The 19,762-nt window shown below is 55.6% G+C and overlaps 1 protein-coding gene across 1 annotated transcript in view; it reads right to left on the reverse strand.

The window, feature by feature from the left end:
* Nucleotides 1-1,560: 1,560 nt before the first annotated feature.
* The window catches only part of LOC144722156 (protogenin-like), a 72,782-nt gene continuing 54,580 nt past the window's right edge, over nucleotides 1,561-19,762 (reverse strand). Inside the window, exons 11-19 of the mRNA XM_078600330.1 lie at nucleotides 18,301-18,396; nucleotides 15,812-16,001; nucleotides 14,741-14,868; nucleotides 12,194-12,364; nucleotides 11,192-11,374; nucleotides 10,814-10,967; nucleotides 6,938-7,076; nucleotides 5,530-5,640; nucleotides 1,561-3,804 (exon numbers count right to left, since the gene is read on the reverse strand). Coding sequence (XP_078456456.1) covers nucleotides 3,310-3,804; nucleotides 5,530-5,640; nucleotides 6,938-7,076; nucleotides 10,814-10,967; nucleotides 11,192-11,374; nucleotides 12,194-12,364; nucleotides 14,741-14,868; nucleotides 15,812-16,001; nucleotides 18,301-18,396 — 1,667 coding nt within the window. The 3' untranslated portion in view covers nucleotides 1,561-3,309. The remainder of the gene's footprint in view (nucleotides 3,805-5,529; nucleotides 5,641-6,937; nucleotides 7,077-10,813; nucleotides 10,968-11,191; nucleotides 11,375-12,193; nucleotides 12,365-14,740; nucleotides 14,869-15,811; nucleotides 16,002-18,300; nucleotides 18,397-19,762) is intronic.

Genomic DNA, 19,762 nt, shown 5'->3' on the forward strand with positions numbered 1-19,762 from the left:
GCACACGAGACCTCTCAGAATGATGGTAATTGTTTTTAAAGGGTAACACTGTTTTACTTCAATCGCAAAAGCGGTGCACAAAAACATCCATGACAGCAGCTTTCCTTAAACGCAATGGTCTGGAGCCATTACTTGAGTTGAGACTTCAGATCATAATGGTTACCCACCTCGCGATTAGACAATGCAGGGCAAAGGAATGTTCACTGATGAAGGAATTTCACATGACAGCATTGTGTGCAAAACAGAGTAGGCATCGTTAATGCCAGATAATTAATTTGTAAATAGCCAAATCACTATTACATTTCAAATGTTGACAATGCCACAACTGCTGAGCACAGGCCCAAAGGTCCAAAACATCAAATGGTCAGCATCAACTAGCGCAATCAAAGTTATAAAAGATAAGGGCAAACATTTCTCGAATTGAGCAGGGCAGCAAGAGCTTGGGGAAAGAGCCATTGGGAGGGAACGCCATGGCCACTCATGTCCAACCAACATTGGCGTGACATGTGGCCCATAACATCGACAGATCAAGCGTGCTTGACGAAGCACAGTTCTTCAACAGTTTGCCGTCAGGGCAGTGGCCTTCATTACAAAAGGTCTGGCAGTGGGGGGCAATCATCGCCGCACGCAATCGACGTAGCAACTGGCAATAGACAACGCTTATATCGTGTACAGGTCCTCGGTCCTGGGTCTCGGTAACAACAGTGTCCACACACTTTGAGAAATATATAACAAACGTAAAAAAAAACAACAACGCAAAACACGAAATAAAGCTCACAGACGTCACACATTTAACAAGTCAATTCGCAATGCCGTTTTGAGCATTTGGAACTTGAGGTATTTGTTCATGACCTTGCCAAAACAACGCAAACTATCTTTGGCAAATATGTTAAGTGTTTCATTGTTTGTAGGTAGCAACATCATAACCTTGGTCCTGTTAACTCACAAAAAACACCGTCGTCATTTTAAAGAACATCAACGCGATTGGTTTTTTGTCGAAAGTAAAGCTGTGTAATACATTTTTGAGGGGCTAAATTAAGCCAATAGTTCTTACTTAAATACGACAGGCCTAAACAGAATAAAAAGAAAAAGCCTGGTATATTTTTGTGAAAACTTTACAATACAACACGTAAAATGTCCGAGCGAATCTTCTTAAAGCTTACTTTTTGGTATTTAAATAAAATCTTTGGTTTCCTGTAAGGTAGAACGTTGTTAAGTTAGAAATGGCTAAGGGAAGCTGGAGTTAACACTACATCTGGACTACACTACCACACGCAGACTCGCCACTCTAAACGCACAGACGGAAGAACACAGTAGTAGTTAAAAGGACATTACCCTGTCGAAACACCATACAGCAACAGCAGCAGCATGGATTCTTTGTAAAACATCTACAACTCATACTTTAGTAACTCGAAACTAACAAAAAGGGGGTCTTTCTAAGCACAAACAAGAGGTAGTAGCTTGGAGTCTAGTGACTCACCTGGGTTTGTTGGGCGTCAAGGGGGGGGGGGGGGCTTTGGTTAATTCGATTCTGGGACGAGAGTTCCCAAACCCCCCCCCCCCCCCCCTTCAATGGGGCCCCCTGTGCAGTGCAGCTCACAACAGCTCCCACTTGACAGATCTTCAAAACGACGTCGACGCACGTGTGCGCGCCAGCTCACACGTGCGTCGTGGGAGACATTCAACTTTCTACTCGTGGGGGGGTGGGGGGGCTGACAAAACTGGGAAGGGTGGGGGGGTGTTTGGGAACCGCTGTTCCGACATCTCGTATTCTTCTAACGTCATTCTAGACAACAACAACAACAAGAACAAAGGGGCAAAACGAAAATAATCTCCAGTAACCCAAGCCATGGTGAGATATCAACGCTCTGAACGGACGGAACGCCCGGCGAGTCGGCTGGCGAGTGGTGGCCGCGGCGACCTCCGGGGTTCCACTTCCCCTGCAGCCTCACCTCTCCTCACCCCGAGAGGGCCGCTGAGCAACGCGATAAACAAAAAACACACATTGATATAACACGCACGCGGTTTAGCCGAAAACTCATACAATTACGAATTATTTGGTTTGGGGTAATTTTTTTGGCAGATTTTAGATTTTTTTTTACATTTTGGAAGTTTTGGAAAAGCTCTCGGCAACAATCGCGTGTTGGGTTTTGGCATCTGTCACCGTCGACGCGAGCGTCGCGTCTTCTCCCTCCAGAAGCACACAAATTATTACGTTACCGAACAACATTAACCGCCAGCCTTACTGCATGAAAACACTTTTTTTTTTAAACGGCTGCGTTTGTGAACAAAGTCTACATAAAACACTCTATTGCATACGGGACGCAATGGCTTCTAGAATTTCCGACCCTAAACAGTAGGAGCAGCACCGCAGCCATGGCATCGTGAGGTAGATTTCAATAGCAGTGGGGTCGCGTGGCTCCCGCCCCGAGGAGGCTCCATCCTCCGTCTCAATTGTCTCGCTCCCACCACGGCACGTGCAGGAGGCCGGAGCGGTTCCATCGACGCGGCGGCCGCTGCACGGCGCCCCAACGTCGACATCCTCGCTTAGCAAATGACGGTCGGGGTGCGTTGGGGGCCGTGGGCAGGGGTCCCGACCGGCGAAACATTTTACTCAAAATGCCGCGGTCGCGCGTCGGTGCGAACGCTGCCGTGGCCTCCCGCGCGCACGTGCCGCGACAGGGAACCGCGGCGGAGAGGAGGTGTCGCCTGCTCTAGGCGGAGCCGAGAGCCGTCACTGGGTCGTTGTACAGTAGGTAGTATTGCACCTCGCGGGTGGCAAGGCGCCGTGACGCGGTCGCGGCGGACCGCGACGTTTTGTTCCTGACTTGAGTCACCTGAGCGCTGCGTGAGAACAGTGCGGGTCAGGAGCCGTGGACAGTGCAGAGCCACCCAGGGAAATGCGCGCGACTTACTAAGCTAACTTTGGTTTAACAAAAATAATACGATACTTCTGAAAGGCCTCCTTTGGTGTTGTGGCTTAAATAAACTTCAGGTACAATCACTGACGGTTTCATTAACTCGCTAATCCTGCAGTGGCTTTGCACAATGCACGGTTCCCCCTGAGAGGGCGTGTAACATCTGTAGGTGTTGTCGAGTGGTCGTTCCCAACTTGTCTGCGAGTGGATGTCAACCTGAATGTTATTTTTTTTTACGTTTCCTTTTTTTGTACTTTTAGGAATCCCCTCCGAGGTCACGGCGGGCGCTACAGACTCGGCGCTGGTCGGAGAGCGCAGACTCCGTGCTCGACACGCACGTGCAGCAGCGGCGGGCGGGAGCAGGCTGGGAACGACCGCTCCGGACGCTACGTCAGATGTGAGCGGCGGGCCCCACGGAGCAGGAGCCCATCCACTTTGGGGCAGTCGAGGCGCCGCCGCCGCCGCTGATTTCGGGCAGCGACGCGGACACGGCCGGGCCGCCCCGAGACAGAAGCCGGGGCGATCGCTGGGGCAGACGACCGGCGCCGCCCGTCGCGGCCAGACTCCGGAGCGACGCGCCGCCCAGCGAGCGGCCCGCGTCGTCCTCATCGTCCGACACGCCGGCAGAGTCGTGCGACGCCTCGGAGCACAGGTGCAACACCACGTCCTCCAGCGTGGCCTGCGAGAAGCGTCCCGAGTAGCCGGGAGCCGGGGCACGCGCGCCGTCCATGGGCGACGGCTCGTGGCTCGAGCTGCAGCCGCTCGTGCTGCTGCTCTCGGCGCACGCGAGGGCCGACGACTCGCGCGACCGCTCCGGGTCCAGCGACGAGACGCCTTCGCGTGCCTCCCCCTCGGCCTCCGTGCAGAACAGCGGCCGCTGGCACATCTGCGGAGGCACCGCGACCGTTCACGGTTAGACCGGCGAGGCGGACGCGCGCCTGAACTGGCGGTGCATCGTGAGTCCAGATACGGTATTCAAATACCCCGATGAGAGCGCTCGGAAGTAATAAGGTGAACAATACCGACTGGCGAGGTTTCACTCTCAGTTGAAAGCAGTCGGGCTGTCTAACATCGCAGCTGGTGGACTGGCCACAGCAGGTGCAGTCATGTTCCCCCAAACGGAGAATAAAATAATCGCACGAATGCGACTGTGGCGCAGAACAACAAACAGTGGAGCGCATCGTGAACTCGTGTCCACTGTGGGTCTACGGGTCTCTGTGTGAGTCTACGGGGTCTCTGTGTGAGTCTACGAGTCTCTGTGTGAGTCTACGAGTCTCCATGTGAGTCTACGAGTCTCCGTGTGAAGTCTACGAGTCTCCGTGTGAGTCTACGAGTCTCCGTGTGAAGTCGTGTTCACTGCGAGTGTTCTCCGACGGCAGGAGTGGTATCCAATCGCGCCGTGCTCTGGAGCCAGCAGCTGGATTCGCAACATCGAGTTGTGGTGACTGCCAAATGTATGTCGGTGCGAAAGGTGGAGGAGATAGAATCTGCCAGTTGAAGCAGGGCCGGGTCAGATCGGCAATTGTGCAACTGATGGATATGCTGGGAGTAGGGGTCGGCACGGTTTGGCTCAAACCACCAAACCGCGGTTTGAACCGAACCAAATCGGTTTGGTTTGGCTCTGTTTGAACTGGTTCGGTTTGGTTTGGGGCTACGAAAACCGACTCGGTTTGGCTCGGACAGGGTGGAACCGGCTCAAACTAGTTTGGTTCAAGCCAACTTAAGAGGTTTGGTTTAGCTTAGTTTGGTTTGGTTTTGGTTTGGTTTGGTTCAGTCGTCGCTGGTTTGGTTTGGATTGCTCAATTTGAAACCAGTTTGAGTCGGTTCAAACCGTGCCGACCCCTAGCTGGGAGCCCCGTGCTGACAGGGGGCCCCCTAGTGGCCAGGCGACGTGGATGCACGCCCTGGCGCAGCGCACCACACGAGCGCCCCCTGAATGTCAGCTTCGTGGTCGAGGCGTCCCAATGCTTCTGGTAGGGGAGCCTGCACCACCGCGGGTAGCATCTGTACCCAGGTCCTCGAAACCAGCACCCAAGCTTAAACATTCACAACGACCTATTGATCCATGCTAATATCTCAGTCGGAATGAAACTTTTTTTTATACTAATTCACAAGCGAAAATAACAATTGATTTGAAGCACACCTTTGAACCGCTCTCTCTGACACCTATGCATCTGTGTTTGATAGCAGTGGTGGAGCATTCTGTGTGGCATTCACAACAGCAACGTTCCCAACACAACGTTCCCAACGCTTGTCCCTTTTCCTTCCAGGCTTCCACCTGTCCTGGTTTTGCCAGGGTAGCTGTCCTAGGAAATCTTATAAGTTTACTCAGGGAAATAAATGTTCCAGTTTTGTCAGTCGCGTGATAATAACAATACCGATAAACCACTAAAACAATACAATTACGTGTAGTTCTCCCCTGTTGCGGTCTCGTAAAATATTCCTCTTCCCAGGATGTGTCCCGGTTTTTTTTCTACCTCCGAAGTGGCGACCCTAAGTGCACACCTGCGCTTAGCATGGTTGCCTATGTACGGCACGAAAGAAGTTCAACATACATCAACATGCATGTACACCAGGACACACGGTGAAGCGACAAGCGACGTGCCAGTACCGGGAAGTCGTTTGTCTTGGCGCTGCTGCGGCCCAGCCCGAACAGGCCTCGGCCTGCTCCTCGCCAGGCCGCCCTGGAGCCCAGGCCGTCCACAGCCAGACGTGCGTCGCCCTGTGGCAGCGAGGAGAGAGAGGACGACGCGGCGGTTACACCACGTCTCGCTTAGGGCAGCAGCAGCGCGCCTGGCCACTGCGGTTATCAGTTTTGCTCACGTTATCTCTCACCTGCGAGTGCCGATTCTCGACAACTTGGCTGCTTACGTGTTTCAGACAGACTTAATAATTTGTTAAATATTTAGCCCCTGGGTGTGTGTTTTAAAAAGGAATTCCTTTACCGTACGAGGTGATAGTCACTATTAATTTGCGGTGGATGTTGGTGGATTGAGCGATTTTCCATAGCCGGGTGATTCGCGGTTGTTGTTTATAGCCAAAAAACTGTTGGATCGTCCACGACATCAGTAATGTGCCAATCAGCGGGTAACCTTGAATCACGCTTTGGTTAGGAATTACTTAAACCAATAATTTTCCAGTTGATTGTGGGGTAAATAAAGATTAAAACATCGATGAGTGAGATATTAAGGATTGAAAGTCATAGAGCCTCCTTCAGGAATAACAATGCTTGCTTGGCTAATTAACTACAGCGCTGTACGCGAAATCGCTGCCCTGCTTTCACCGTCCAACACCCCCGGCAACAGGGCTCACTGTGGGCGAGGCCCTCTGGCTGCCACCCACGGGAGCGGGAGGCCCACGGCTCGGTGCCAGACGTCGCATCACAGCTGGGTATGGAGGGAGCGCGTGAACAGGGGATGGCACTCTTCCCCTCGGGTGGCTCTGACGCAGGGGTGCAGATTCCACATTCCCGTGGCGGGAGCCAGTCTCTCCAAACGACAGCCACCGATGGCTTCCCAGAAAATGGCAATCTATTTTATTGACCTCGCAAAGACGGCCGGTTGAGTTGACCTTCACAATTTGGAAAATTCAGACTTAGATGCCGGGTGCCACCGCACTGCCGACCCCCCTGGCAGGCCGAGAGCTTGAAGCTCTCGGCCTGCCAGGGGGTGGCCACGGTGCTCCGATGGGGCCTCCCCGCCCTGCCACGTTCTCTCGCTAACGACGTTAACCGGCGGTCACACATCCCCGGGGGGGAGATGTAAATCACGGCGGCAAGTTGTGGCACGGCCGCCTGTATTTTAACGATGCGGCGGGGGGGAGATCATCGCCTCCATCAGCTCGTCGTCAAAACGTCTCATCATTTATTAAAACGCAGGCTGCCGTGCCTCGACTTGTCACGCGTGCTCGTATTCCCAGCCGCCTCTGCTCGTGAGATGTGGACGAGTGCAGATATGTCACGGTCCAAGCAAACAAACAAGTTGATTATGAATGAGATGATAATAATATCATAAGGAGACCTTGGAGTGGAGGCGCCCGCCATGGGCAGCGGAGGACGAGGCGAGGTGAGCGACCGTGCCAGGGCTGCCCCCTCCTCCTGCCCCCTGCTGCTGCTGCTGCCCCGGGAAGAGAGCGCGCTCAGCCTTGTTGTACGAGCCCCTGTGTGGAGACATCGCGTACACGCACACACACACATCAGCCCCGTAGCGTGCCTTGTGGTACCAGCCCCTTTTTGAAGCGGGGACATTCAATATAAAAGCTCGGGATAGGGGCGGGCACAACACAGGCAATGTAAAATACATTTAAAGCAAAATGTAGTGTAACATTCACACTTATGTTTGGAGCGTATCGCTATTTTCACTCATTAAATGCATTTCAACAGCCTCTTCCCTATCGTGGCGGCATTCTCCGTCAGCCTGCATTTTATCCAAAAATCTCACCCCTTTGGTACCGAAAGCGAGAGGGGTCACCGTGTGGGAATCCGCCCCGCTGTGCCGGATCTCTCATCTCCCTTCCCGTCCCGTTTGAGTGACGTTTACACGGACGCCGTGCACCATAGAAAGCTAATGTTGTGGACGCTGAAGAGGAGGAGTGAAAATGTGCGCAGCGTGCGCCTCCACCGCGCACACCACCCGTTTCCTTCTCTTCCAGCAGCGTATGCGAAACGTCTTTGAAATGTCAACGCCACGTTTTGCCCGCCGCCAGGTTCACCGAGCGCCGCTGCGCTCTCGCGCATCCAGCCTTAGAACCGGCACGAGCGTCCAGCCCCGGAGACACCCGCGGGGGTGGGGACGAGCGCACGCGCGACCCCTGCCTGACCGCGTGCCTCCTTCACCGGCGCACATTCGCCGGAGCGTGCTGCGCGGCAGCACGTGTGACTTGCAAATAAACCACGGCCCGGCGAAGGAGTTTGTTTAAATTGAGATGTTTGGACAAGGGTTCACTGGGTTCTGAGAAATGTCGATAATTCACAATGTTTACGAAAGCATTTCAAGCGGAAAAAAATAATGTCATAATGTGATAATGCTGTCAAGTTATGGTGCTCCTCACATAAGACTGACTGTATGGTGCAATTTATAATTACTGTTTTAAACAGGGAAGGTACATCAGCCACAAGGTCATTGGCATAATTGATAAGCAACATTTTTACAGAAGTTAAACTACATCTTGGAAAACCCATGAAACCATAGCACAGTGCAATGTATGAAAATACACACATGCACACTGATCATAAAATATATACGGGCTATACATTTACATTGGGTAGCAAGGTGGGTGCAGTGGTAAACACTTGTGCCCTGCAGAAAGAAGGGCATGGGTTAGATTCCCAACATCGGATGCCTCTCTGCGTGGAGTTTGTACGTTCTGCCCCTGTTCTGCATTCGTTTCCTCTGCGTTCCCTGGTTTCCTCCTATAAGCTAAAGAAACAAAAGGTAGCTAGCATTGGCCAAACATCCTAATGGCAATAAATGACCTTGCCTGTAAATGACGAAATTGGGATCACAGAGAGCAAAATCGCTCCCACTGCGAATACTCGGTAGGCCCCTCAAGAGTATTGAGACTTAGGCTTCCCTGGATAAACAAGCAAAATAATAACACCGATGATGGTGATACATAAACTATCCACCGACGCCTCTGAGCCCATCGCACACACGGCGCAACGGTATCTAGCGCGCAAACGATGCTAATGCAGTCGTATCACGAGCAAGAAATACCGTACAGTACATCGATGGCGAAGGGCAAATGAAGCGGTTAAGGGAGCGCGGTGCGTCTCTCCGGTGACTCTCCCGTGACACGCGGGACGGCTCCTGCTGCCCGACACGGCTGCCTCTCTGCCGAGTGGCTCTGCTGTGGATCAGCGCTGTCCCTGCTCCGTCACGAGCGAGCGTCCTCAGGGCGCGCGGCTCAATTAAATCATTTTATTTATTCCCGATGATTCCGCCGGCCCGGGCGATCGCCCATCGATCGCGCTCGGGGTGACGTGCGAGGGGGCCCGGCGATGTCGAGGTGTAAATCCACCCTCCACCCCTCCACCCCTCCACCCCTCCACCCCCCACACTCGCCCCCGGGGGGAGCCGCATGCGACACTCTCCGTTGTGCAAGGTCATTACACAAGCACCCTGGAGCAGGGAGAGGTTGGACAGGCGACACTCCCAGCGACAGTTTCTCCCCCGAGGTCGGCATCGTACTCGAGATCGGCGTCGTGAACAACAAAAGCTGATTCACGTGCGACGCAGAGGTGGAAGTTTTAAGGCAACATTTCACAAGATGCGGGCAAATCACCGCTGTGTCCTGCCGATTTGCCAGTTAACTATTGAGAAAGTGGAGGAAAGTGGTTGCCACTAACACGTGAATCAGCAGGCCCCACGCGCAGCCTTCACCACCATTCAGTTTCAATTCGCAACAGAACCCAGCCACTTATGCTCCACGATTATTCTGCACTGGCCTGTGACCGTCTCTCATCACGCGAGTTTCTCCACACAGAACGTCCTCTCCGCACGACAGCCACAACGGCACTTCCCTGACAAGGTCTTGGAAGACTCAACGTCGTTCACTTCCGTAAAGATTTCAACTCGCTTTTTTTGGTTTACGGCATGCACGGGAGGGCCACGGTTTACATCGCCGAGGGACGAGGGGAAATTTGCTGGTGGCAAAGCCACGGCGACGCTCGAACGCGCCGGCGGCAACCGTGGCTGTGACGGTGCACAGACCCCAACCCCACGGAGCAGCGGCGACGGCCGCCACGACAGCGGTTTAGGAGTTTGGCGCAGAACAGGAGTTTGCGCGAGGGCGCTGCACGTGGGCCCGGCATCAGCTGGCATCGCCAGACTCGTTCTGCCGTAAAGATGACCACCGTTTACCACAGCACGCAACGCACCCAGCCTAGCATTCACGTGCGAGTCTTGAGAAGGGCAAGTTGTCACCCTGTTCCTCGCGCCAGGTGGAGTCACTGCCACAGTAGCCAAATATCTTGTGAGAGGCGGGGGTACCAAAGTGCTTATATCCCTCACATGTCACACGTACTATATGTACATTTTATGTGTAAATGATTACGAGTTAGCGTTCATAGCTAATTATAAGTGATGTTCGATGCTAAGCTTGTTCCTTTATGATAGTGGGTTAATTCGTTTGATTGCAATATATGATATGTCTTGATTTTGTTAAATACATTGACTTAAAATTTCACCCAATGGGTCACGATGACCTCCATTGCACAAACCAGTCGGTGCAGGGTGTTGAACGAGCCAATTGGTCACAGAGCGAATAACGTCACAGGGTATATCGATACCACACACGTGGACATCACTTACAAACGCACATGGACACGATGATGCAGAGGCAAGCACACCGCAAACACCGTGCGACGTGTGTGGGGAGAGGGCGGGGGACGCGTGGGCTCTGGGGAGACAGCGATGTCCGTCGCGTGTTTGCTTTACCCAGGCTGCGTGTTCATGAATCGGTGATGTGGAAGCCAAAGCAATTGACTGTCCTGATGCGACTGGCAAGAGGCATCACCAGGCATCACGTCCGTCGCCTCCGTCTCGTCACTCTCTGCCACCGCCGCCTATCGCAGTCGTTACCACTGCCACGCTCTCACTGCGAATTGGCCTCCTCCTCCTCTTCACTTCTCCGCGACCGCTACGGCTGCAGCCCTTTCTCGTGGAGCCGTGAGCCCCAATTCCTCGAGCGGTCGCTAGGACGTCCCCTCTCGTCTGCACTGCAGCTGCCCTCCCCGCAGGGACGCGACGCGTCACCTCCCTCACTGCGGAAACTCCGTTCGTCAGTCCTGCGTGCGTGCGCGTGCGTATTGGCACTGCAGCAATGAGAAGCCTGCCCCCGGCTGCCCTCGTCGCGCTGGGGCGGCGGGGTGGGCAGCAGCGGCGGCGGTGGTGTACCTGGCCTTGGTGCGGGCGAGCAGCACGATGAGGCAGAGCACGATGCAGGCGAGCGCGATGCACACGCCGATGGTGATGGCCGTGGCGGAGCCGTCGCCCGGCACGTCGCCCCCCGCCGACTCCTCCGCCCCTTCCGCCGGTGCCGAGCCTCCCCCTGCGCGTGGCACACGGGGCGAGGCATGAAGCGCGGGGCACGGGGTAGCGAGCACGGAGAACACGGCACGTGCACACGTTCAACTTCTTTTGCGCCGCACGGAGCCGACCGTGCAGGAAATAAAGCACGGAGCACGAAGCGAGGAGCGGGAGCAAGGAACACGAACTGCGGAGCACGGAGGAGGAAGCGGGCAGCGTGGAGCGAGGTGCGGCGACAGCGCTCACCGTGCGCGTGCGAGGTTCTGGCGCCGCCGGGTTTCCGGGCGGCCCCGCCGGGCTGAGCGCGCGGGATGTGGACGCGGACGGGCGGGGAGCCGGGGCCCGGGCCGCTGGCCGTGACGGCCTCCACACGGAACACGTACACCTCGCCGGGCTGCAGGCCGTCCACGCGCGCCACGCGCTCCGAGCCTGCGGCAACACCGCCACGCGCACAACGGAGAGGGGGGGGGGGGTCCGGAAAATAATATTATTATTACGAATCATAAGGGTACTGTACCAGAGTTACCCAGCCGAGTCTGCAGCGCTGAGACGCTGGGTTGCAATCCAGGTTTGCCGTGCTCAATATAACTTGACCAATGCTTCCAGTCAAACAAACCCCCAGGGTCCGAACGGCGTGGGGAGAAACCCATCCAGCAGTGGATTGACAAACAGTGACCGTGCATGTCCTGTGTGCACGCTGGCGGCGAGCGTGGAGTCACAACGGCGGGGTCCTCGCGCCCCCCCCCCCCCCCTCTCACTCGACCGGTGTCGCCGCCGTCGTTCTTGTTGTTATTCTGGGCTCGTGCGTGTCGGTCGCACGTGCGGCCCATCGTGCATTATGAATGTGGGAGGATGAGAACATCGAAATTGGCTTCTTGAGTGAAATGGAATTGAACGGTCGTGCTGCACTCGGTGTGTTCCGAGTTGCGGTGCACCCCACCCCCCCCCCCCGCGGTGTTTCAGTGCGAGCTTGTCCGTGTGCCACGAGCCACAGTCTCCTCCGCGCTCAACACCGCGAGGGCGTGAGGATCGCTCCGACCCGGTGATGCCGCGCGCTGTGATTTACGCGCGGCAGGTGCAATCAGCGGCTTCATGAATGGAAATGATCGTGATCGTCATACGAGGCAGGGTGGCGGCCGTTTTCGCGGGCCTCTCTCTCACGTGTGGCGGTGAGAGGCCCGTGCCAGCGCCTCGCCCGTTACACTGTGGTGCTGCCAGCGTGCCGTGCGTCCAGTGCCCACGACGTACCGTGGGTGTGCAGCGAGCGCCACGCGCCGGCGGCCCACTCCTGCGGCGTGCCGTAGAGCACGGTGTAGCGCGTCACCGTGCCGTTGGACTCGTCCGGGGGCTGCCAGGCCACGAGCGCCGAGCGGGGGCTCACGGCTGCCACGCGCACCTCTCCCGGGCGGCCCGAGGGGCCTGCGGGGCGCACGGTCACACGATGAGCACCGCCTCGGCAGCCCGCGGGGCCCGGTCTACGCGCGTCGCTGCCCTCACGAGCGCCCATGGAGCCGCTCGCGGCTGTTGGCGGGTGAGCCGGCGGTAGAAACTTCACGGCATCGCGACGGGGGGCCGGTCTCCCCGTAGGACGATCGAAGTGGATTTTTCGTTTAGCACCGCGAGCGTGCAGACGGACGGGAGAGTCGGTGACCGCTAGTGGCGGCAATAGCGGCCTCTTAAAATGAATGAATTTAACCTGGGGAAAACACCGTGGCCCAACGCCCGTCACGTTCAATCAAATTACCGTGAAGTCGAGAGATAACGACTGAAAGGCACGAAACTTTGTCTAAAGCTCCTTAATCAATTAAGACGCCAACTCAATTAACCGGCCCGGCATCGCGCGCGACCTACAATCATTTTGCTCCGAGTCAGCGGTTCGATTCCCACGGCTAGCCCCGTAATTTCCAAGGGGAATTACCAAAATAAATGAGCCATCTATTCTAAAGGAGATGTTAAGGACCGAGCTAAAGGGTCATTAATAAGATTAGGCCACTGTGTGGCTGAAAACAGAACTCGAAAACCTAAAATTACCTGTCACTAAATTGCAAAAAGAAATAAAAGCTTGTATCAGACAAGAATGGTATCACAAGTCTCTCTCCTCGACAAGATGTTTTGCATCTCTGTGTATGCTCAGCTGGTTGAATTCAGGACATCAATCACACTGCTCCAATAGCTCACGTTCAGCGCGCGCGACGAGACAGGAACCAGTCCTGAAGGATCCAAGGCCCCAAGCTGCACGTGACTAGGTGCTTCCCCGGGTCGCTGTAGCCATCCCTCACGGCCTTGCAATGCTACAATCCATCTCACTCTTACATCGCAGCTAATCTCATCGCTCCGTCTCTGCAGTGCTCATCTTCGTGGTTCCCTGCTCTGGCTGCCAATCCATCAGCAGTCTACGAACGCGGCGACCCGAGTTCAATTCCCGCTCACGGCCAACACCAGTCATCATCATCTGAACCAGTCCTGAGCCTCCCCTAAGTCGACTCAGCCTCACATGAGTACCTGGTGTGGTGAGTAAAAACAACGCCACTGGGGAGACAAAGGCGGCCGGGCGTGGTGTTGGCCACCCGCCCCCTCGTGTGCCGTGTTGGCCTTCATAGGTGCTCGCTAACAGGACTTGCCCCAAGACTCTGTTAAGGCTACACGTTTAGGTATTTGCGGTTTATGCACATCCGTGCATGGGTATGCGTGTGTGTGTGTGTCCATACGTTCCGCTATATTCCCAATTCTGCACAAGGTGACACCATCTGTCGTCGTTCCTAACAGTAAATCAGGTTACCACCACAGATCGTTGGAACGGAAACTAAATATTTAAACAGCGGCACCAGGCGCGTCGATGCCGGCTCTGGCTGACGGGCGCTCTCGCAGCCTCGGGGGCCCTCGGCCGCGGTAAACGACGACGCGGCACGACAACAAACATCCCCCGAGCGCGAGTCGAGCGCGCCGAGCCGCCCGGGCAGAACACGGCAGGCTCGCGCACGGCGCGACGGCGAGCGCCGCGTCACCGAGCGCCACAGCGGCGGTTAACGGAGGTCGCGGTTAGGTCGCGGTGCGATGGACGCTCGCGGGCGGTGCGCCGGGAGAGGTGTGCCGCTGGTGGGGAATGCCGCGGTGCGTCACGTGAGTGCAGATGTGTTGGTGGTGTACTACAGTGATGGACAGTGTGACGTGGATATTCATAATTAATGTTCACAATTAGTTGTCCAGGAGATACATGCCGAGTCATAGGACTCTTTTTCAGAAGGGTCCTGCAGCTACATTGGGTTTTTAATTTAAGATTGATACGGCCAATAGATGAGTGTGTATACATGCAAACCTGAGCACGTGGAGAAAAACGCACACGTGCCAGGGGCAACACTCTATACCCGTACAGATGGAAACAGATGGCAATTGCTCAAATTGCCGTACCGCCATTGCGAAGCGAGTTTCACAACCTTTGTGTGATCCACCAACCCTTGCCTCCATAATGCTGGATGACAGGCTGCATAGCCACCGCCGTCTAGCGGCGTAGTGGCGTGTAGCACACTCGTGTGTGGTGTTTGGGTCTGTGACACACTCGAGCGGTGTGGGCATGTAACACAGAAGCGGCGGCGGCGTTGTTGGTGTTGTTGCGCGAGGCAATGACGACCGTCCGCGGTGGCGGCGTCAAACACTCGGAGCAACGTCGCCGTGCTCTCAGCCAGGGCCGCGTTGTCGCGCCGGTGAGCGCCCCGCGACCTCGCGGGGGTGAGTGTGGGGGTGAGTGTGGGGGTGAGCGTGGGGGCGAGTGTGGGGGCGAGTGTGGGGGGGACGCACGCTCGGGCGGGGTGGAGTGGTACACCACGGGGCTCCAGGGGCTGAGCAGCGAGCCCAGGTGCAGGCGCACGGCGAACTCGTAGCGCGTGTCCGGCTGCAGCCCTTCCACCAGCAGCCGCTCCTCCGTGCTGCCGCGCAAAGCGGCGGCACAGAGCGGCACAAGGGGAGCAAACAACAACAGCAACACGTCACACACGCGGCGTGCACAGTACACGCAGCACGCATCCACGCAGCCTGCGCTCGCAACAAGACGTCACACACGTGGCGTATGCACGGCATACACACACAGCGCGCACACGGCACACGCGATATACACACACGGCGCACACGTGGCATGTGTGTACACACGTGAAGCCTGCACAGCGTTTGCAGCGCGCGCACATCCATCGTGGCCAGGTCATCCCTCAACCTGCTCGACGTTCCAAAGTCAAGGGCAGTGAGTGCCAGAAATCGTTTCTCCGTGGCTGGTCTCGCTCTCTCCGGAATTCCAATCCCCCCTTCACATGTGCAGCAGCAGCAGCAGCGGCAGCAGCAGCGGCAGCAGCAGTGACAGCAGTGGCAGCAGCGACATCTGCCTCTGCACCTGGTGCACCAGGCTCGTAGAGCGCTTGAGGAACTCCGAGCCGGGCTCCGTGCCTCCGAGTCACGTGATAATATTCATTACCCCTAGTTGACGACGACGATGATGAAATTAAACTAAAACAATTTTTTTATTTTACCAGGTAAGGCCCACTGAGCTGTGTAGCTCTTTTTCACAAGTGACCTGGTCACAAATGATATCTCAACAAAGTGGCTTATCACGTGGACATTTATAGCAGCCAAATGCTCTAAACGCGTGGTTCTAAATGTGGAAGGAAAATACCAGAAAACCCGGACAAAAATCCACACGACCACGGAGAGAGAGAGACGCAAACTCCAAATATACAGCAGCAGGCGTCAGGGCCGGGATCGAACCCACGACCTCCTGCACACCATCTCGCCCTCCCGACGCCTGCGATTATCCCGCACAAGAGCAGCTACAACAGTCGCGCTGGAGAGAGTCCTGCACGCGCCGGCAGCCCCCCCACTCACGTGTGGACGTAGCGCACGAGCGACGCGTTCTTGAGGCCCACGGGGTTGCAGCGCAGCGTGTAGTTGAGGCTGCCGCCGCCGTGGCTGAAGACGGGCGCGAGCCAGTGCAGGGCGACGGCTCGCGAGCCGTTGGTGCGCGCGTGCAGGCGGTGCGGCGGCGGTGGCGGCGGCGCCGACTTCCCACGCACGGCTGGGGGGCACGTGGCAGGGGGGGGGGCATGGGAGGCGTACGTGTGAGCGCGTGATTGCGTACGTGCGTGCGAGTGAGTATGTGTGTGCGACAGAGGTCGCAACCGGGTACCCGATACCCGTACCCTACCCGATACCCGGCTACCCGTACCCGGCCGGGTACGGGTACCGTGTACCCGTTTGCGACCCTGGTGCGGCCGGGTACGGGTAAGGAATCAAAACCCGTTTGCGACCTCTGGTGTGCGAGTTTGTTTCACAGTGTGAGCGTGTGTGTTTGTGTGCGTGCGTGTGGGGAGCGGTGGCGAAGCGGTTACCGCGTTAAGATGAACTCGACGACCCGAGTTCGATTCCCTCTCACGGCCAATGGTAGTGATGATTATCCGAATCGGTTCTGTGCCTCCGCTAGGTCGACTCAGCCTCAAATGAGTAGCTGGTGCGGTGTGTAAAAAGATCGCTACTGGGGAGACAAAGGCGGCTGGGCGTGATTCTCGCTAACAGCACTTGCCCCAACAGTCTGCAAGGCTAGATGGAGGATCTTTGTCTTTTGTGAGCGAGTGCGCATGTATGTGCATGAAGGTGAGCAAGTAGGCATGTGCTGGGAGCACGTGTGCATGCGGTACACGAGTGCTGAATGAAGGCCTCCCCATCGAGTGCCGCTCAAGGGCGTTGTTTGACCATACTTCTCTACGCTGGTCAGTGTGGAGTGGTAAAGAATATCACTCACCACTAATAAAAAAACATGACCAGGAATCAAACTCATCGAGCCGGGTGGCATGACGGTTAGCACAAGTGCGCTAACCGCCGTGCCACCGCTCCATCCCATTCTACATAATAACGCAACGATTGCGAAACGGTAGAAGCTGCTGCTGCGACCCATGACGTGTGAATGCAGCAACTGCACGGCCACCGTAACGCTGGGTAGGCCAAAGCTCCATTAGGCGAGACCGTTCATATCGCCGACCATTTGGGTTGTGAAAATTGACCCGTTTAGTTGTTCCAACAGGAAGTGTAAACAACGTTTTGCTGCTCGCATTGTGATCGACCCCCGCGTGGGTTTCCTGCGCCTCCTAATAGCAATATTATGCCTCTCACACGGTGGCGAGTCCAGAGAATTCCACTTGGGGGGAGGCGCGGGGGTGGCGGACGACAGCAAGGAAAATGAGTTCCGTCCTCTCTCCGTTTCCTGCCTCCTTGAATCTCACAACGCGTCACTCCACGTATGTGGACCTCCTAGTCCCATCTGGCTGGGGAGCTCCAACTCACAACAGTGTCCTGCATTTCACCAGGATTCTCTCACCGAGATTCTTTACCCTCATTTTGCATTGGCGACACGGGTACGCAGAGCTACATCGGTAACATATATATTAATCAATAGGGTCTCTGTAAAATTTAGGACATAGGAGAGGCCACCGCCACATAATGGCCTGCCCGTGTGAATAATGTGAGTGGGTTCCAAATGCCGTTTTCGAGCAGGTGGCAGCGGTTGATTATTCCCTGCAGATATTGCCTCTGGGTGGCAGGACACGAGCACTTGGTACACGCGCACTGCCAATAAAAACCTCTCGGCTATCCCAATCACCCAGGTCCACTAAATCAATCAGTAGCCAGCGAAGCGGTGGGGGAGGGGGAGATTTAGAATCAAGCGTAGCCAAATGGCCCTCGTTCCCATTCTCAAGCCCGAAGACTCCTCTGTGTTGAAGGCCGTGCCTCCGGGAACTTCCATTCGGATGGCCCATGGTGGTCCAGGCTCTTGTTTGATCCTGATGAGTGCAGGACCCCTTGGTGGTGGTGGTGGTGGTGTTGTGGTTCCGGACCCAGCCAAGTGGTGTTGGTGCTCGACCCTCATTCGAGGAACCCGATTGGCAGAGGATGGATTGGCAGTTTGGGGAAGCTGCCCAAGTCACTCTGTGGCATTATTGCCATGAATTGTATCGCAACGTAATGAGAACAATTTCTTTGTTATTCCCCCACTAAAGCATTACCAATCGATGTGATATTTCTGCAAAGAAGACCTCAGTTTAGGTAACGATCGAGCGTGCAGCAGAGCACCAGCCTCTGAAGTGGAACACTGCAAGTTCAACTCAAGTGATGCCATCAATCCTCTCGAGTCAATAAAACGAGTACCAGTTTGTGAGAAGTGGTTGTCCTGTTATAAATGGGCTCAGGGCTTCCCTAGAGGAGGCGAGCATCATCCACGCTCAGTCCGAGCCAGGGGAGACGCTTCCTCCCCGCCCGGCCGCAACGTCGCGTGCGGCACGGAGCGCTCGGCCCCCGGCGGCCGCGTGGCGCGAGAGCCTCACCCGCACAGTCGGCCGTGCTGATGGTCTGGTCCGCCTCGTATCCCTCGCCCTCGTCGCTGTAGGCGGACAGCCGCACCTGGTACTTCTTCCTGGGCTCTGCGGGGGGAGGAGGAGGAGGAGGAGAGGAGACCAGCGAACGCATCAGCTTCGTGCCCCAGGGGAGAATTCTTAACCAGGTCCATTTGTTGCACAAACAATGATTGTTCAACTTCAGCGCGATGGGGGTGGGCGGCGGTAATCGTGGTGAGCGCCCACTTTAATGCAGCTGATGAATGATACAGTTTAACATCAATTGCAATTATCAAAGAACAATGAGCCGATTGACAGTATCTGACGGTGGATAATCTACGCAGAAATCGATACGTCCACGTGGCCCGAGCGGCATCTGGTGCCGAAGACCCTCGCACGCGACCATATGCCGGTCACGTGGCACTCTCGCTACAAAGGGACATTTCTGGTGGAGTCGCGGCGCCCTGCCACGTGGGGACGCAGAGGCCTTGTGTTTGCCAGCGAGCGAGAAGTGGCCATGGGGCCCCCCTCCGCTCTGTTTGTCTGTCACCGCGTGCGCGGCGGCCCTGTGCTTGCCGCCGCCACCACCACATGCGGCTTCCACGATCCGTCGCATTTCATGCGTGGAGTCGGAGTGAAATGCCGTGCGTGCCGTTTGTCGGTTATTTGATCCTAGAAATGAAAAAACTAAGGACAAAACTAAACAGACTACTTGACTGATTTGATAACTTCACACAGAATGTATCACAAAGCACAGGGGAAATAGATGAGATACATCGCAATGTGTGTGCCCAACATTGCGAGGTGACTACCGGTGAATGAGTAATATGCACCTTCATTGTCCTCGGGACAACGGAGCTCTATTTTCTTCTCACACTAACACACAATACAACGTGCTGACCCGAGAAAAAACTTTCGCTTTAGAGAACTGACCCCATGCAGGAGGCAGTGGTGATTTAATTCTGAGTGATCTAATTTATGTAAGTGGGGACAAGTGGGCCTGCAACAGGTGGTCACCTCCAGTTGGCCACGGGTGACTCGCTCGCCGCTAGCTACGCAACTCACTGAACACACCACAAGTACAACACAGACGCACGACTACCCCGCGATGACATTACAGTGAGCAAACACAGTGCGGTTCAAATTATATTACTTATGCACCCTATTGCAGCGTAATTTGCAGTTTATCTGAAATGTACAAATAATCAACCAACATTTTGAACATGTCTCGACAAAATTGACAATTATCGATGACGGCCAATTTCTGTATTGCTGCACTGCCACATATTGTGGATATTTTCCCCGACTCGTTTGAGCAAAACGTGTAGACATGTAAGTCACCCTCCCGGTCCCTGCACGTGGTGTCCCCCTCTGGCTGTCATTGCGCACCGACCGCGTGGAACTTTCACGGCTGGCTCAGGTCGCCAACCGACGTGAGAGCTCCGCTGAACCC

This window comes from Lampetra planeri, chromosome 13, assembly GCF_965212315.1.
Source record: "Lampetra planeri chromosome 13, kcLamPlan1.2.h2, whole genome shotgun sequence".
In the NCBI taxonomy this organism is placed as follows: Eukaryota; Metazoa; Chordata; class Hyperoartia; order Petromyzontiformes; family Petromyzontidae; genus Lampetra; species Lampetra planeri.